General features: G+C 39.7%; 1 protein-coding gene across 12 annotated transcripts in view; it reads right to left on the bottom strand.

The window, feature by feature from the left end:
• Positions 1-16,493, bottom strand: part of ABI1 (abl interactor 1) — a 78,221-nt gene that overhangs the window by 13,173 nt on the left and 48,555 nt on the right. For 8 of the 12 annotated variants that reach the window (XM_048294560.1, XM_048294571.1, XM_048294493.1 and 5 more), the window contains exons 3-6: positions 15,649-15,825; positions 5,511-5,525; positions 4,682-4,782; positions 1,412-1,552 (exon numbers count right to left, since the gene is read on the bottom strand). In XM_048294560.1, coding sequence (XP_048150517.1) covers positions 1,412-1,552; positions 4,682-4,782; positions 5,511-5,525; positions 15,649-15,825 — 434 coding nt within the window. The remainder of the gene's footprint in view (positions 1-1,411; positions 1,553-4,681; positions 4,783-5,510; positions 5,526-15,648; positions 15,826-16,493) is intronic. The other 4 variants (XM_048294477.1, XM_048294499.1, XM_048294516.1 and 1 more) reach the window with 1 other exon arrangement.

Here is a 16,493-nt window from a genome sequence, read left to right as displayed (position 1 = left end):
GGGGCCTTGTAATAATTGAAAGTAGTATGCTGGCGCTGGAACACTTCATGGCTAAACTCTAAATAATTATTTAAGATTAATTATGCTGCCAGCTGAAGGAACATTTCCTCTACTCAGAGCAAAAGTTTAGATTGCTAAGTTTTTAACTGAGAATGGACATGATAAATCAGCTGGGGTGGGGTGTGCTTAATTTTCTGTATATCTAACGCTCCCCACTATCCATGCACACACCTTTTTTGTATAAGAAGTTTGTTTCAAAGACAGTCTGAAAGTTAACAACACAGCCAGCTCAAAATTTGTCTAACTACTGTTATATGATATACAAATCAGAGGCCAGCAATGCAAAACATAGTGAACTACTGGATAACATTTCTACACATGCCTTCAGAGACCGTGACACTTATTTTCTTTGAGGAAGCTGAAAAAGACTCAAAATTGAGGTAGAATCTGTCCTTATTCTTATCTAAGAGCACTCCTTAGTCCAAGTCTTGAATTTATATACATTAAATGGATAATGTAAAGGAAACTAAGCAGACAAGATGTTGTGAAGCCAAAACTTCACTTTAATTCATCCATGTTAATTAAGAGTACTCAGTGAAGTTCTAGTTTATTTGCCATTCCTGGATAGCTACAAATCAGTCAAGAGTCAAGTGCAAATCATTCAAATATCTCTTTAGAAAATAACGTCACAAAAAAGAAAATCGGTGATCTGAAATGGAAGCCAAGATAATTCCTTCAAAATTAGTGTTCTGCCTGCTGAAGACCTTGATCTTGTCACCATGGTTGCAGCTGAATTTCTAACTGCAGCCTACATAAAAGAAGATCTTGTGAGACAGGAGTAAGGAGCATTCACAGTAGCCAGCTAAACAGACTAACAAGATCCTCGATGCAGAGACATTTAGAAGTTATTTAATTCTGACAGTATTTCATCACCAACTGTGTCTAAAATACTCTCTCAGTCCCTGCTAGTGACCTACCATGTTTAACTGCCTACTGGGAGTTTTTAAAAAAAGAAAAATATTAAGAAAGAAGCTCTCTAAAAAACAAGCTAACCTTTTACTTCTAACTACATTGAATTCTTTCATCTGTTTTTTCCCTGCAGTTTGAAGCCAATAGAAATCAAATCGGAAAAAAATGAACTCACTCAAGAGACTCAGAGAAACATTTAGCCTTGCAATTCAAGAAAAAAAAATTTTTTAAAGCTCCACTCAGAATATTGAATATTAAGGCACTTCTTCATGTTAGGGAAGTCAGCAATTCAGTAAAATTCTGTTGATGCAGTGGTAAAATAACTCACCTTTTTGCCTGTCAACAAAAAGCTGAGAGGCACAAAGCTTCGAGGCTTTTCTGTGACTTTAGTAAACATCAGGCTTGCCAGGCAGGGAAGACTTACTGTGGGAAAACACCCTACCTGTGTGTTCGTGGTCTCTGATTCAAGGAAGCTGTCCTTCCTGGACTGTGCTGGCTGCCCAGCCTGGCAGGGCTGGTCATGTAATCATTCGGGACTGTTGGCGGTTTGACTGGCTCCAGGGTTTTGTAAGGAGTATTTCGTCTGGTCAAGGAAGACAGAAAGATGAAGAATCAGAAGATTAAAAGGATAAATAAGTGAAGTTGTAAATCCATTTGTTTTCTAAACTTTTCATGAAACACTGTGGTTTATGAAAATTCCAACAGGCAGGGTAGACAGGTCACAGTCAACAGCCTAAATAGACAGGTCCGTACAAGTTAGCCTAAAGCACATAAACTGGTCAAAAAAGCCTAAGCTAAACTTACCACCCAAAATACATTATTTGAGCAATCTAACATACAACAGCTACATCTACATAACACTCTGGGGTTACCTGTCAGCACCTGACAAATTTCCATTGTACCAATTTCCTCTTCCCTCCCCATCAGAATCCTTTCCGAAAGTAATCTTGGCTAGAGGTATTCATCTCATTAAGACATCAGCAAGGCTGAATCAAGATTCACAGAACAAGTGACATTTGCAATCACCAGTGCTTTTCCTAGGAGCACTGCTTCACGCAGCAATCAAGCAATCTCATCTCACATAAGCAGATCTGAAAGTACCTCACAGATGAGCTTCATTGTCTCCATTGGGCTCTCATTGTCGGCCCAAGAAAGCGAAGGCCAGAGAATTCCAACCTAGCAGACTGTGTCAAGTCAGAAATACAGCACAGATCTTTCGAGATCTATTTACCAGACCCATTACTGCCATAACAACAGTGCATTTATTGTACTGAATCGCAGAGCTCTTCAGTTCTCACCAGTAACAGAGATCCATTGCAAAACACAGAATTTGGCAATGCATCAGAGCTAAGCAAAACCAAAAATACTGAAGTACAGGCATTTAATAATTTGTTCAATTACTGGTTATAACTGAGTTGGTAAGTTATACTGCTTCCTGGTATTTCAAGAAACTTACTGACTTTCTTTCTACATTATGAAAAGCAACAGTACTAAATTTACTTTTCAAGGTTATTTCAGTTGGAAGCACATTAACAGTCCTCCCTGCTTATCATTTCATTTGGTAGTCTTTAGATATCTATTGCTTACAACTGGAATACAAAATTTCTTTTTTTTTTCCACAACTGATCTCTTTTGGCAGATCTATAGGTGGTGACACCCTGCATATTAAAATCATCCAGAGTTCTTCATAGAGACAAGCTAATTTACAAACACTACAGTACATAAAAAGTTACAGTATTTCCACTTTTTTCTTTGAGAGGTTTTAATAATAAATTGTTATAGATGGAAGACAAAAACTTTGTTTCCTGACACTGCTCAGAGCTTCCCACCTCACTGTCCCCCAGTGTTTCAGGGTTATCCTGAGAGCTCTTGCCACCAGGGAGAGCTGCAGGGAGCCCAAGGCCTTGCTTTGCTCCAGGACCCTCAAGGAATGACTCCAACTACTCCCACCACATCCAGCTCCAGCAGTTCACTCCTTCTTCCGTGGTACTTCCAACCTGAGAATCCAATGATTTCCACAATCCCTCCCTGGTCCTGTGAAGAGACCCCTGCTTACTTCAGCCTCTTTCGCTTTTCACTCTGCGTGATTTCCATGAAGGATTCCTCCCCATAATATTCCTTTAGATAGTCCTGCCTTGGAGGGACAAGCTGCACAACAGGCAGCACATACCTAAAGGCCGATGTTACATACTAAGCTCATTCTGGTTTTACATACTTATCTCTGTTTTCTGGATCAAAGGGAGAAGAGTAGCATCCTTGTGGTTTCTAGCCATTTTTTCTGCATAAATTAGGGTAAGTCATGCCTGTGATATTTCATGCTTTGGCAGAACACGGCTGCTCAAGACAAGAGCTGTACTTCCTGAACAAGAAGGGCAGATAGAAATCTCTCTTACAAACCCACATTATTCCTCCCCCTCAGCCAACTGCTGCCACTTGTCAAGCTCATCTGGAAATGACATTCAGCTGATTAATCCTTATCAGGCATCAGCTACGGCAACCAAACAGCTCTGGCTTGTTCAGGGGGGAGCATTAGAGAGAGGCAGCTCACCAGTACATCAACACTGCTGTTTGACCAGCAAGCATCCAAGAGGACATGAAAGTGCCTACCTAGGTTCTCTAGGCTGATAAACAACTCTCTCAGCTGGGATAAGAGACAACTGGAATACTGATTTCATGCCCTTGAGCAAGGGGAATTTTCAGAAAACATCTGAGGAAACCTCTAGTTAAATTTCTCTATGGAATATGCAGCAAATACTACCACCAAAGCATCAAATAGGGATTAAAAATCACTAAGTCTTCAACAAAAGGAGTTGCTGCTTCTAATTTTGCTTGATCATTGCTCCTGATCTTCACCCTGTCTCATTATTCTTCATTTTTCCAGCTTCCTGCCTCTCTGAGACAACATACTTGAAGCCAACACAACCATGCCAGTCAGCTTTACAGTGCCTCAGTCCCCCACAGTATAAAGGGAAGGCTGAGAATGACAAACAGGTAGAAGGTCATTTAGGACGCCTTTTGGAAGATGTTGCACAGTTGGACAGACAAAACCATATGGCACTTGCACTGAGCTTCTTAAGTATTAAATGTTTTGGTCTCTAGCAACAACTACTTGCTGGCACACCAAGATAAGCAGATTTCACTCCCCACAGGTCCACAGCAGCAAAATAGATGCAGGGAACTCTGCTCACAGTGGGACTTGGGAATAGCAAAATCCTTCCTCATTTAAGTATAAAAATAAAAATGCACAAGCCAGCAAGAATCAATGTTGCCACTGTGTTCACAATGCCATAAATTTTACTTAGATAATGCAACAAATTCAGCACGAACAGCCACTTCATAGCTCTTCTAATATTGAGAAATGAGTAGACAAGAACTTTACTACTGAAGCCTTTCCCCCACTAAAGTTTAAACTTTAAGATTCTTTTCTGTCACTAGGGATTTCTCCCCAAAAGTCAGGAATAACAATAGCCTCCTCATTTACCCATATCCATATGAAATCCTTCCCCATGAAAAAAAGTTCTTTCAAAAAGTCATCCTGAAAACAAGAGTCAATACAGCTGAAAGGGTTTATACAAAAAATGTTACTGTGATTTTTTTTTTTTTTTGCTAAAGGCAATCAGAATTGCCATCTATCCATGAATTTAAGAAACACCAACACTGGCACAATTAAAAATTTCTATTACACAGGAGGGACCAGGCAGTCCATTCTTACCCCAGAGTTCCCCGGCCTGACATGGGAGGACTTGGTGGTTTTTGTGTAGGCGGATTTGTTCTTGACAAGGTGCCAGTTCTTGCAGGCTGGTTATTTCCATGCTGAAATAAGGGAAAACATGATTTTATTTTTATAAGAGAGCAGCTCTATTACTGACAGTTTCTTTTTTTTTTTTTTAAGTGTAAGAATATGAAGTGAGAATTCCCAGACAGCTGTCAAACAGCAAGTTTTCAGCTACACACGAGACAGACACCAGTAAGTACAAAGAGTCTAAACACAAGCTTAATGTTATTTTCACTATAAATTTACAACAGACATCAGAAAGGTAGGCAACTGACAGGTTCATGCACAAATGTCTTCTATCATTTTTTTCCTTAAAGGGAAGCCGCATTTGTATTCATTGCTATTTGGATGTTAATAATTTAACCCAAACTTTAACACTGACAGTACAATACAGCCAGCATGGCCCAGAATTTCTCAATTTGCCCCTGCTATTTGACTAGCAGAGTCATTCAGGTTGTCTGGGAAGTCTCCTGCAAAAAATGTAAGTGAAGGGAATCAAGGCATCTACTGAATTCAGAGCAAAGCACTATATGTGTTAGAGAAATTAATGTTTCTATGTAAAAATGCGGATGTCAATGTATCGCAGATATATTGACACGCTAAATGCTGTAAATGAAAAAAAAAGTATAGCATGTTTAATCTAAATATCCTATGGAAAGCAGAAGAGAGTGTAAGAGAGCGCTAGTTTTCAGTTTTAATGGCTCTGCAGCCTCTACTATCAGTCACATGAGGCACTGTGGGTCAAAGGAGAAATAACACTTCTTACCTTGGCTTTTAGCCACTTAACGTTGGCAAAAAAAGGGGGGGAAAAAGGTAGAAATTAATGGCAGATCCATCACAACTGATAGGACAGGTTAAACTAAAGATAATCACATTTTAAAGAAATCATTTGTGTCTACTGATAATTAGCTCATCCCAGTACAATATGAGAGATTCTGCTGTGTCAGTTATTGAAAATTCTGTGTCTGACAAAGCAACCACAGGAAAAGTACTAGTGTCAAAATTAAGTTTAGCTAAGCTTTGCCAGGTATGTTTGCCAACTTTCTCATGGGCAATAAAGGGTGGAAAAGCCCTCTGCTGACTAGTCAAGTCCAAACCCAAATCAGTGCTATTTCAATGGCAAGATGCACTTAAGAATTCATTCACAAAACCACAGTTTCAGCAATATGCACAGAATCGATAGGCCTGTTGCTTTGACACTTAACCTTCCCATGTTTTCAAGAAATCCTAGCTGCTGCACTGAATGGTAAATAAAGAAAAGGAAATTTTCTAGCAGGATGAGCAGCAGTGCCTTTCACCTCTGGTTTATTGATTGAAATCTGATTCAAGGCAGCACAATGCTGGCTGCTCAAAACCGTGTTGGCAGGGATATAATGATTGTTATTCTGAAATTTTAGCTCTTAGAATCAAGTCATTATATGACTCCACTGTATCATTTTAACAGCCTTCGTGATTGCAGAGGAAAAAAAAAAACCAAACAAAAAACTTGGCCTCATGTGGAAAATGTAACATTTCAAATAAACTCAAGCCAAGTTCTTTCCTTTTTGGGGGGAGTGGGACAGGGGGATAGAGACACTCATATTTTTGAAAGGGTTAATATCACCAATAAAAAAAAAAAAAAGAAGCAAATACAAACCCCCAAAACAAAATAATCCCAATGCTTTTTTTGAGGTTGTTTGGAATTAAACTGTTACTTCCAGAACGAGCCTTCTAAGGCAGAGCATTTCAAACTGTGGTTTGCATCATCTTCTCCTCCTCCAAGAAACACAAACTAATTTAAAGGCATCCATGAACTCAGTAAAAAAAGTAATTAAAACATGCTATACTGCAAACATGCATTTGAGACTTCTGACAGGGTCTGCAAAACCAATGAAAAGCAGCTAGGGTTTACAAATTGAATGAGGTTGAAAGCCACTGCCCTTAAGTTATTCATATTACAAGAACAGGAACATAAATCCTGTTCCAAAATTCAGATGAAAAAGTTTAACTCTGGTAAATAAATTTGAAGGTCAACCCATTTACTCTGAGCCTGGGCAGAAGTTCATCAGCAGAGTTTACAGGCATTTAAACCACCTCTGTCCCCACATATTTATTTTATGGATAAACAGGCAAGTTCAGTTTCCAAGATGCCAGAGTACTCTCCCAAGTAGTATATTTTTAAAACAGGCCTTAAGTAATGGAATTTGCTTTCTCTTCTCATGGGAATATGTGTCCCTTCCCTTACTTCACCAGTTGCCAACGGCAATGGCATAATACAAGGAATTTGTTAAAGGAGACCAAAAAATGACTCTTGGTTCTGTCCTTCCCCAGCAAACATAGATAGAAACTGTTTTGAAGGCTTAAAAGGAAGGGTGGCATGGTTTCTTATCCAGCCTCTACTACTAAATTTGCCTGCCTCAAAAATATAAAACCAAAAAGCTTCCTTTCTTTCCTTCTTTTATGCAGTGTCACTCAGAATTTATGGCGAGTACTTCCAGCCCCCTCCTAATCCCTGTTACATTGTGCCTCCACTGCAGTGACAGTATGAACATCAACATGTAGCAATAATTCAGTTAATCTCCATCTTATTTCAAACCTTTCTACTGCTAAGTACACTAAACATTTCTCTGAAGTCCGACAGCTCTTGACCTTTATTCTTATCTCTAGCACTACATCGGGTGAGCTTCACCTCTTTTGCTACCAGCTAAACAATATACAGACAGATACACACTCGATTGTTCAGAAGAATTAGAAACTGCTGTCATACTGCTTTCTATATGTAAAAAGGTCTGTAGATGTCGTCTCTGTTGCAGTCAATATAAACAAGGCTCATACAGGCAGGAAAACAGAAGGCCAGAACACAAAACGAGCTGGGATTCACATGGGAGAGCAACTTCTGATCCAAAAGACCTAAGTAAGGGGGGAAAGCAAATGAACCAAAGCAAGATGAACGGTATGGCTATTTAATCATGGTTAACAAGCTAGTTAATTAGGAGGAGACTTCTTTTATTTATTGGCTGAGTTTACGAGGTCAACATTGCTGCATTTCTTGCTCTGAAAACCAAATGTGATGCTTTCTAAGCAATTTTAAAAACCTGCTTGGAATTGAGAACACTTTATGCAGCAGAGTCTAGACTCAGTGTGATTTGAAGAAGAAGGTGAAAAAAGACAGCAGAAAACCAAAAAGAGTAGCAGGTATGTGCTTAATGTATGTGCAAACATCTCTCTACAAATGCCTCTAGGCCAGCCAGCCTGCTGGCAGAACATGACTGTCACTGCCTGCCTAATCCATACCCAGAAGGTCAGAGCCAGGAAGGAGGGAACTGCAGGGCATGAGGAGGAGAAACGGTAGCATGCATACAGTTCACAGCTTGAAGAGGGAAGAGACTGTTCTGAGAGGGTGTAAAATAAGAGACAGGACATGCAAAGGGAAAAAAGCTTAGTCAAATGAAGAGCATCACTAAGATCTCCTGCAGAAGCTGTGAGGAGCATGATTCCCTTCTCTTCCTGCTACTTGTATTATTGCACACACAGGAGACAGCTTTCAGCCTGATACCAGCATCCTGGATGACACACATCAGAACAAAAACAGTCTGTAGACACAAGCTGGGAATGCTTGTTATGCTGAGGGTGAGAACCAGACAGAGCAGGACGTTCCCAGAAAGGAAACAGGGTAGGCAGCAGTATTGGTTGGGGTTTCTTGCAATGATATAGCAGATCATGTTTTAAAGAAGCAAGCCGAACAATCTTGCCTTTCCAGGGAAAGCCCAACAAGCATATGGCAGTCCTGGATAAAGCTTTAAGGGTTGTCACAAAACTAAGAGAAGGAAACCACAGTCTCGGGTTTGAGAAATAAAAGTAAATGCTGCTGGCATTTCCAAAATGTCACAGCTAGGGCAGTGACACATCCACAGGGTTTGTACAGCATGGGAGAGCAGACTGGCCTAGGACTGAGCGCCAGCAGTGGGCTGGAAAGGAGCAAAGCAATTAAGGCAACGGGCAGAGCAGGTGCTTGCAACAGCCATGCAAGGCATTTATTAAAGCCCAAATTGAGGCTGCTCCTGTACCTGATGCCAGGAATTCAGAGTGATGCCTTAGCTTTTAACTTTTATAGTTTTCAAATTCTGTACTTCTTGGTGTGTGACTCTGAGGTTTCTTGTAGCCTGTTAATTTCTGCTCTCTCATGCTAGGTAGACATAACAAAGCCTCTCCAGGCCTGCTCTTCAAGGACACCAAGACTGTCCTAGGCCACAAGTGTAAACCAAAGAGCTGCTAAGGGGGGGGCAGGCTGAGGGGAAAACTGAAGCGTTAATTGGAGAATTAACCCTGATATGCAAATGAACCAAACCTATAAAAGAGTTAAGAACTCGTGACTTGGTGTCCATCTTGGGGCCCATTTTTGAGAATAGCCTCTGGCTCCCCAGGGTGTACATTTGAAGGCCTTTCAAATAAATACCTACTTTTATTCCCTTTCTCCTGTCTAGCTCTGTTTCTGGGAGGCCTCTTAAGGCATCAAGAGGACCTGGATTTTAGAACTTCAGCTGTTGGTTTGGAAGGACAAACAATGACTGCCAGTACCAAGAGACTTATTTGCTTAAGGCAACTCTTTTGGCAGTTCCAGCATACTCAGCTCTGGTAGTCTAAAGAGTACAAAAACACCTGCTGCCAAAGGCAGTACTGCAGGTTGCTGTAACTGAAGTCAAAGGGACAAGACCAAGGATGGCATGAAAAGGAAGGGTGTGAGGAAATCAGAAGTACCTACTGATAGCCAAAGGATGTCCAGACATTGAGGGACTCTGCTGGCTGGCCTCAGGAGCCAGCTATCTAACTGTTTTTAGTAGTTTTCATGCCAAGTAACAAAGTCATGGGGGAACATGAGTCATGATTCAGGGAACTATAAAGCTATCATTTGAGCTATAAACTGTGCTTGGAAAACCAGGGGTAGGAATGGCTGCAAATAACTCATTTATGTGAGCAAATTTATCTGTGAGCACACAAAAGACCACCTGCACACAGAAGCAAAATTCTTATCACACTGATATTCAGCAAGTTTCTCCTGCATATTTCAGCTACGAACTCTCCAATTCCAGAGTGCAGAAACTTCAGATCTCTATACAGGCTGGTTGTACTTTCCCTGCTGTATTCACTCATTATTTCTCCGACTCCTGAATTTAAAGGGTCAATTTCACTCTATTTTCTGCCATACCTAGGATGACAGAAAGAGGTCATTAAAGACCACCCAATATAAGGGCTCTTCAATAGAAACAAGGTGTTAAAACATGTGCCAGTCTGATCTCCGTTAATAGTAAGTATCTGGCAAACTTGGAACTTTTATACATAGGGTCTCTAAAAACAATAATCAGCCTAAGATCTGTTAGCTTTGACCAGTAAGCACGGTCATCAACCACAATGGAAAACACCCCACATGGTTGCTCTTGACTCTTTAGTCAACCTCCCTTTTACTTAAAAAGGTACTTCCTTTATTAGTCATGGGAGAATGTCCCTACAGAAAGGTAGCTGACCATAAGACCTTTTGAAATGCTATTCTGTGTGTGCAGCTAGGCAATTTTGTACAAGACTGCCTTCTGTCTCATCAATGGGGCAGTTCTGAAATACCACAAGGTGACACAGTCAGAGCAAGAAAAGCAGAAGCTGGAAAGGTGCTGGTACATGAAGGCATGGGATGCCTGAGGAACGATACAGTAAAGCACCAAGCCTAGAACATGGTTTCCTTACAGAAATCAAGATATGGAGCTTGGTAGAATACATAATCAAAGATGTTGTTCAGCAGGCAGACTGTATGTGGGTGTCAGACACTCAGGGTAACACTTCTGCCACACAAGTTTTGTGAGGTTTTAAAGAAATGATTCCTGTGTCTCAATTTTCTTATCACAATGGGTCACAAGTTTTTATTTGTTCTTCATTTCCTTATAGTCTATAGTAAAGCAGATTATTTTGAGGAAATTAAGTTTTCAAATTAATACTTCTTTAAAAATTGAACATATGTAGGTACGTCTCTCTTCAGGGAAATTTAACCTCCTCTACTAATATTTGTAACCTAGTCACTAGTCTTCTGTTAACAGCAACCAGATGTAGTTTGTCAGTATTGCTTCTCTCCTTTCTTTTGTTTTATTTTAACTTTCCAATTAGAAAGCATTAGCATACAAAAACTTGTTGTGGATGATAGAAAACTTAACATTGTCCTCTCAGCACTCAGTCTTGTTAAGAGAAAGATACCTAGATTACTGCTTTTAAATAGTTCAAGATTTTTCAGTTGAGTTGGTGACTTTGAATCTAACTACAATAAAGTAAGGCTAGCATAAAAAAAATTAGAAAATAAAGAGACCTCAATGTTTTGTGTTTCCTTTGCAAGCTGAAAGGCTTGAAACCTACATTACATCAGATGACATTAGGCACACTTCTGAATTTCCAGTAGCAAGTGTCCTATGGAAAGCACACTGTGTTAACACTCATAACAGAGTCATTGGAGTTGGCAACAGGAAGTTCCTTTTTCCCTGAGAGAAGCATTCTTTACCCTACAGCAATATTTACTGTTTGGCCATGACCCCAGAGGGATGATGTGACATTAATGAAATTGGCAACACGACATCCTTTGAAGCGTGAATATCTGACAGAGGCTGGTAAGGGGACAAAGGCAGGAGCAGCTCCAGTTCAGGATCCCTATCTCACTTAGGTTTTATTAGAGCGAATTATTTAAAATTTAGTATTCCCGTGGTTACACAAACAGTCTTATCCTAAAGGGTAAGTAGGCACAATTAGGTAGCCTTTCACCCTCACATCAGCATCTCATCTGCATTTTCCATTTTGCACTGACACAGATATAAGCATAAGGACTGCAGACAAGTAGGACATGCTGAGAAGCACAAGGGTAAGAGCAAGACTCCCTTCTCTAAGCTTAGCGTTTGTCAAGTTCTGGCCCAATCCCTAATTTAAGGGAGCCTTCCAACTTCTATTTCCTTATGAAAGATTTCTGAGTGCTTAACTCCTGTTTGACTTTCTGGGCTCAAAAGCTTCTTACAGCTTTCATGTGCTGAAATGCAAATTTTTTATGGTGACAAAATTACAATCTTTTTCCTTAAAATAAAACTGAAAAGTGATCAATCTTCATATACAATTCAAGTTTGGTTTTGAAGAACTACTAGTTCCATAAAATAAACTTGATCCAATTACAGCTATTAGGCATTTCAATTAGGCATGTATTCAACATTTTATCTGCCTTTACCATAAGGCATCATCACTGCAATTTCCTACTTAGCTGCCATTTTACAAATTGCTGCAATTCCACCTGCCTTCTATTCAAAAAGAAGATTATTATAAATTCAAAGGCCAATATGAATTTGGCTTTTAAGGGCAAATTTAAGGTTTTTAAGGCAGCTTCCAAGCTTCCTCCTTCTCCCTGCTCTTAAACTGAGGATTTTCTGTATGAGTAATTGTGTTTGACCTATTTATTTGCTGGCACAGTATTTTTTTTTTTTATTTCCTTTCACAAGAAAAGGAGAAGAGGAAGAAGGAAATGTTAAAGTAGCCGCTGCCTAATAATTTCAAACCAAGCTCTACACAGGAAGGTAGATAATAACAGTTACTCTTGTTTACAAAGAATTACTTTAGCTACATCCCCCTATGCCCAGAGGGTAACAGCTGAGCAGCCACTTCACAGACCAGCAAAAATGCTTCCCTGTGTGTTTCTTGGAGCCATCAACACATATTTGTGTTGCAAAGGAAAGCCTTCTTGCTAGGAAACCAACTTTAAAAGCCCTCCTGATTTTGACTGATGCTAGCCTTGGCTTCATAGGGACATATATTAAAAAAAAGCAATTTTTGGAGACATTGTCTGTATCTGTACCTGCAAAGGGAAGGGGCAGGGAGTGCCGCAGCTGGGGCACTTTGAGGCTGCCATGGAGGTTTCAGGCTGAAGGAGAAAGTCCCTCTGTGATCCTAGGATGCTCTACAAAAGCTTTCCAACCAAGAACATGCGGAGGAGGAAACAGCACTGCCTTCCAAGGAAGTGTCTCCCATCAGTCAGGAAACCTGCTACAGAGAGCAGCTGCTTACCCATCACTGCCACCTCCACCCTCACCTGCCCCCACAGAAATTACTGCATGCGTGTGAGACAGAGGGAGGCATGCAGAGCCCTTCTCCATGCCCCAAGCACATGCATCTGCTTTTGCATCCTTTCTACATAGCCACAACAAGCAAAGACAAACAAAGAAAATGAGCTGTGAGTATACACAGGAGGTGGTTTTGCATTTGCTCAGATGGAAGATACATGGTGAAGACAGCATTTACCCTGAGGATTATATATCTCCCTAATTTTGTTATTTAGCTCTGTCAGACATTATTTTTAACTACACTTTTCATATGAAACAATTCAGGATCACCCCATAAAATATACTGCATATTTAAACAACAATTTTTCCTAGGATTAATATTTAAATAAATAAAAGTAGAAACAGGGTATAATCCAGTCTGTATCTTTGATTTCTCCTCACTGTATTTTTCCTTTATGTTTCCTTATCAAATCCTACACCAGAACCAAGTCCCATTAACAGCAATAAATTGCCATCTACAGATTTTAAAGTGTTGTATAATTTTTATTTAATACTTGAATGCCAATGTATTATGTTGAACTGTATTTTACTGACACTTGCTACAGCAGAAAACATTCAAGGATCTGCAAGTTAGTCAAACTGACAATTGTTCTAAGCAGACCTCAAACTTACTTTTCTCTAGAAAAACATGGTTTCTAAGGCCTTATTGGACATGTTGCTGTCCAACTTAGGGTGAAATCTTTGCTCAAGAAAATAAGACTTAACAGAGACTGAAGCATCTTCTAAGACCACTCTGGACAAGACAAAATTTGTCATTCAGTTTATTGTATGCTCTCCCCTCACTGTAGATTCAAGATGTAACTCAGATTCTCAGCATCATCTTTCATTTGTGCTGACTTCCAACAGGACATGATCCAGCTTCTTAAGTTGTTTTGGCTTGACTTTCTTATGACACCACTACCTACATCTAGGTGACTAAGTAAGCTACTTCCTTCAGAGCCTTGATCTGTCTCACACTCTTGGAACCCAGGTAATACAATGGCCAAAACATTTAATTGTGTCATTCACTAACTCAGCACACTCTTTTCAATAGTGTCTCTAATGCATGGCAGCCACCTTGAACTACATACCTGAGGTCTGGCTGGCAGTTTATTTCATTTGTATAACAAGTCTACATAAAAATACCAACTGTTTCATGCCTTTCACAGCTGTAAAACAGACTTAGGCAAGTCACTCAAAAAAACAATATCAAGATATAATTTGCACCTGTCTTGTAATTGAGTTGGTAATTTGGTTGTTACTAGAGGCTTTTTTACCTCTGAAAAGACCAAGCTTTTAGTATAAACCACTAACATTCAAAAAAAAACTTTACTAAAACCATTCCATAAGAACTGCCTAGAAATGGGTAAACAGCACCTCATTTCCACCCACTAAAAAAAGAGGGTCACATGAATAAAGACACCAGTACTCCCAAAAGCCAACAGTGATATTGGCAAATGCAACAGCTAAGTCTTAATAATCTCAGCCTTCATGGATCAAACAACCTGTTTTGAGTCTGCACAATGTGAGTAGTTCGGCAAAGCATCAATTTCAGAGACTAACAGTAAATATTCTACTTTTAAAGTCTTCTACAGCACTTGATCCCTGGAGCACTTAAATGCAGAAACCACGAACCTGACATTGAATTCCTGTACTCTCTATTCATAGAACATTCTCCTCAAATGCAGGCTATACTAAAAAAATCATCCATTTCTCTGACTCCAGTGTTTCTATTTTATAGCAATTCAGAACATGTCTGTCAGGATTCTACACAAGACTGTTATTCATCGAGACTGGCTCAATTTATTAGTGTAAAACAATCCTAAGAGTTACAGGTTTAATCCTCAGGTTTAATACAGGTTCACCTACAAACAAAACAAAAAAACCACATAGTCTAAAGTCACTACACTAATTTATAGTCTAGAGCTGTCATGGTATAGAACTGCTTTCTAACTTGTGCTGGAATTAGACTCCTGTGGGCATTTGGAGGGCTACTACGAAGCAGGAGGTACCCTGGTACTCTATTGTGCCAACTCATTCTGAAAGATCTGTCCCTTGATCTCAGCAATTCAAAGGGCACAGGATGGGCTGATACAGCTGCACAACTGACTGACCAGAGCACATCAAGCTCTAGAGGTTACACAGGTTTTGAATAAAGGCCATCCAAGAGAAGATTGTTGCAAATTGAATGTACCTGAAACGCCTGGTCTAGAGGGATACAAAGGTATTTTTTATAAAAAGATGACCAGAGAGCAAATGGTGTTATATTAATTCACTCTAACTATGACCATTTCAAGAGAGGTAGGCAGTAGTTTATCAAGGCTTTTATTTAGAGAAAAGGAAAGTTAGGCTGTCCAATGGGAGTAAGACATCAAATGGCACTGAGATTTAAATGCAAACCACCAAAAAACCCCACCCGCACCAGCCAATTTCCCTGTAAGAGATGACTTCCTTTATTTTTTTAGTTACTGAGAAAAATTGAGTGGCAGTGACAACTTAATCTAGAGGAGGAAGTAGTGATAATTTTAAAAGTCAGTCATAGCTTTTTTGACAAGTCATTAGCCTAAGATCATGAGCCATTATTTCCTGACTGTGACTATCAGTGACAGTCATAAGGTTATGGCAAACACTGCTCAAAAAACCCTCACTGTAAAACAATCCATTTTGTTATCGAAATGTTTATATGTGGGAGCATATCACACCCATAATCCTTCCTATCATAAAGGAACTAAACATTCTAGTATCAGTAACATTCTGCCCCAACCCTATCTCCTGGTCTGTGTTATGTGGAGTCCTCAAGTGTCCAGGAGTTCTTACCTTTACGCCATGGCCAACATCATCCAGCACCGTGTAGTCTATAGGTTTTCGAATATACCTTACAGGACGTTCCATGTTCGCTGGTGCTATAATTTTGTGAGTTCTTGATGTGTTCTTATTGGTCGTCAAAATGCCTATCTCTCTGCGAGCGACCTTTTCTTTATGGATGTCCACAGTCTAGATTAAAAACAAGAAAGTATGGGTTTCTTTAGGCATTTGCTATTTTCTTTACAGAGCTAGCTACATGTTTAGGCTTCACTGTTAGACAAAGAGTCTGAACTGAGTTAATGCTGCTGGAAGGATGCCAGTTTATTGATGAAATTAGTTTAATCTACACGAACCTTGTTAGAAAATTACACCTTAATGAAATAACCAATATTAATAATAAAATTACAATTATACGTTACTGCTTCGACACTCCAAAGACACTATGCAGATACAGTCCTTGCAGATTAACCCTCAGCGTTCTTATGACTGACACTGGTAATAAATTACTCCAACTCCACAGCTGGGAAACCAGGACAGACAAGCTAAGCAATTTGCCCAGAGCCCCAGAGGGGGACTAAGCTTGGGAAGTCTGCGTGGTAATTTCTTTCAGCAAAGCCATCAGTGCATATCAGAGTGAGAGTCTGCACAGGGAGGGACTAATTTCAGCACTGAGGCTAGTTTCAGTCATACTGTTTATAGCAGCTTTACTGAAAGAATAAAACAAAGCTTTAAAGATGCAAGTAAAGGAATATAAAATACGCTGCATTTTATTTTAAAAAATTTTAAAAAAAGAAAAAGAGACAAAGATCAGTCCAGCAGTCTGTGAAAAATCACACTAAGCTTCACATAACCGACAC

The sequence above is a fragment of the Corvus hawaiiensis genome, chromosome 1, assembly GCF_020740725.1.
Source record: "Corvus hawaiiensis isolate bCorHaw1 chromosome 1, bCorHaw1.pri.cur, whole genome shotgun sequence".
Lineage (NCBI taxonomy): Eukaryota > Metazoa > Chordata > Aves > Passeriformes > Corvidae > Corvus > Corvus hawaiiensis.
Note: the sequence above shows the minus strand (reverse complement) of the source record. Positions and strands in the feature narration are given on the sequence as shown.